General features: G+C 69.9%; 1 protein-coding gene across 1 annotated transcript in view; it reads left to right on the top strand.

Moving 5' to 3' along the window:
* The window catches only part of IQGAP1 (IQ motif containing GTPase activating protein 1), a 73753-nt gene that overhangs the window by 21873 nt on the left and 49098 nt on the right, over positions 1 to 2782 (top strand). Inside the window, 2 exon segments of the mRNA XM_012732691.1 lie at positions 9 to 187; positions 998 to 1082. Of these exon segments, the coding sequence (XP_012588145.1) occupies positions 9 to 187; positions 998 to 1082 (264 nt within the window).

The following is a 2782-nucleotide window of genomic DNA, read 5'->3' as shown; positions in this document are numbered from 1 at the left end:
CGCCGCAGTGCACGCCGCCGTCATCGCCATCAACGAGGCCGTCGACCGCGGCGTCGCCGCCGACACGCTCGTGGCCCTGCGAAACCCCAACGCCATGCTCGTGAACCTGGAGGGCTCCTTGGCGGCCCCGTACCAGCACGTGCTGCACCAGGCCAAGCAGGACAAGATGGCCAGCGCGAGAAGCCGGGTAGGCCGCCTGCGCCCGCGTGCCGGGCTCTGCGAGGCCAGCCGGTCACGGCCGCTTCACGGCCACGCGTTGAAGCGCACCCTCGATGCCGCGAGCAGCACCCCGGAAACGGCCGGGTTCCCCTGCGCGCCGAGCGCGACCGCGCCCCTGCCACCCCGCCCCCAGCACCTGGTCTGAGTCCTCCGCCGCGTCCCCGTCCGCCCCGGGCGTCCACGGAGGGTCGTCTGCCGGTGCTCGCCTCCGGCTTCTACTTTCTTCTGGAATTTCGTGCAATAAAACTGAACAGCAAATTGGCGTGTGGCCATCACAGAAGACCAGTCTGAAGGCGCCTGGGCCCTTCCCAGCCTGCCCTGGCCGGCCGGGCGACTGCCGCGCCGCGCCCCTTTTAAGAGCGGCGTGAATTTACAGCGGTGGTCGAAGGTCCCGATCCGGGGCTTGTGTCCCGAGCGCAGGGCGAGGGCCCTGCTGCGGCACGCCGGGAGCGCGTCGCCGCCGCCAGGACCCGGGCCCGGGGCTGTCGGCGGGTGGCAGCTGCTCCGCACGCCACCTGCATGGCTGTGGATGCAGCCCCTGGGGTGTCCTTTCCCCTCGGGGTCACCTGCAGCCACGGGGCCCCCTCCTGTCCGGTGCCCGGGAGCCGGGCTGGACGGGAGCGAGTAGACCCGCCTTCCCTGGTTCTCGCTGGAGCCGTGGGGCCCTGCCCTGCCCACCCCACTGGTCGGGAGTGGGGGCACCGCCCCTGGAGCCGCGGGGGCGCTGGGGTGCTGCGGCCTCCCCGAGACCGGCCCGCGTCCTCTCGCCTCCCCCTAGACGGAGAACTCGGAGCGGGAGAGGGACGTCTATGAAGAGCTGCTCACGCAGGCCGAGATCCAGGGCAACGTGAACAAAGTCAACAGTGAGTACGCGCCTGCCCCTGCCCGCGGCCCCGCCGCCCGCCGGTGGCTTCCAGAGCGCCGCAGCGGCTCCGCCTTTCCCGAGTCGCCGGCCAGGACGGCGCTAGCCGGGTATCCGCCGTTACTTTAAAGCGCAGTTTTGGTTTTTGTTTAAGTAAATAGAAGTTTTCCAGAAGTGAAAAAAACACAAGTTAGATTCCTGTCACCTGGAAACAACCCCGCTCTTGCCCTTCCACGCATTCCTTTCAGGACGTGTGGTCGAGCGAAAGTGGAACTGTGATGTTCATGTTGATTTTTTTTTAAGATTTATTTTTATTTATTTGTGCGCTGGGGTGCAGGCCACAGGTGTGGGGGTGAGGGGACGCCCCAGAGACAGAGCGGGGAGCAGAACAGGCGGGTCCACTGAGACCCACGTCTGAGGGGGCGGCGCGGCCAGGCGGGGTCTGCCGCGCCCGGGGGCCAGCCCTGGCCGGGGCGGGCTTGCGTGACTAGCTGGCGGTGACAGCCGCGCTCGGCCCTGCCTGGCGGTGCTGGCCGTTGCGTAGACGTGTCACCCGCCCTCGAGGGATTCAAGTGTCGCTTCGGTTCTATCTCCGCGGGCGCGCAGCCTGCGTCCGCCCCGTTACCTGCTGGAGCACGGCAGCCCTGGCGCCGCCCTGGCCCTGGTCCGTGGCTCCCGACGGGTTTGCCCGGGGCCCGAGACCTAGCGACCCGCCACAGCTCGCGTGGCCTGGTGCTCGCGAGCCCGTCGCAGACGCGTGCACGGCGCCCGTTCCCGTCACGGCTCTCGGCGCGGAGCCGGCTGGTGTGACACGGTCCGGTCAGGGCAGCTGGCCGGAGGGCCGCTGTGTGAGGCGCTGGCACGCTGAGGAGGGCGGGAGGCCCAGGCCGGGGGATGAGGAGACCTGCCGCGAGGGCCGGGGGGGAGCCCGTGGCGCGGCCCCGGGCGTGGCCGGGTCGTGGAGACCGCGCCAGAGCCGTTGCTCCGCTAAGTAGCCGCAGGGACACGAGGGCGAGGGGCCCGCGGGCATGTCGAGGAACGCTGCCCACCCGCCTCGCTGTACGGCGACACCGTGACGCCGCTGCTTGGGTCCAGCGGCCGTGTCCAGTGAAGCTGACCACGCAGGCTGAGGCCCTGCCGCGCTAGAGGCGCCTGTGCCGGCCCAGCCCTCAGCCACCTGCCCGGCCGTCACTGCTGCCGCCCGCCGGGCGCCCAGGGCCGTGGCTCACCCGCCCCGCCCGCGCGCCAGTGTGTGGAGACTCGCTTTCCTGCGGCGTTTGTCTTCCTTCCAGCACCTTGTGTTCATTTTCTTTTTGTGACGTCACTGATGAGGACGTGGAGCGTGACCGGGCCTCACGGCGCTGCTGTCTGGCTGCTTTGGCGCTCACGTGAGCGGAGCTGCTGCTGGCCGTGGACGGCGGGCTCTGCTGTCCTCCCGGCGCCGCGGCCGTGGTCTGCCGGTGGCTCTTACTTGTGAAGTCAGAAGTTGCCTTATTCGGACCCGAACCTCGGGCCCTGCAGCACGAGAAGCTGTCGTGCGCCTGAGTGTGCCGGGGCTGCCGCCCGGCGGTTCAGTCCTGTGTCCGGAGAGGGCGGCGTCTGCCTTCTCGGAGGCTGAGTGGCAGAGACCGGCCCGCCGGACGCCCCGTGGGTGTGCCGCGTGCCGAGGGGCTCCGAGGGCCGCTGTGTAGGAACGGGCGC

The sequence above is a fragment of the Condylura cristata genome, unplaced genomic scaffold (genome assembly GCF_000260355.1).
Source record: "Condylura cristata isolate star-nosed mole 26May11 unplaced genomic scaffold, ConCri1.0 scaffold00035, whole genome shotgun sequence".
NCBI lineage: Eukaryota > Metazoa > Chordata > Mammalia > Eulipotyphla > Talpidae > Condylura > Condylura cristata.
The sequence above is the reverse complement of the archived record's forward strand: the minus strand, read 5'-3'. Positions and strand labels throughout refer to the sequence as shown.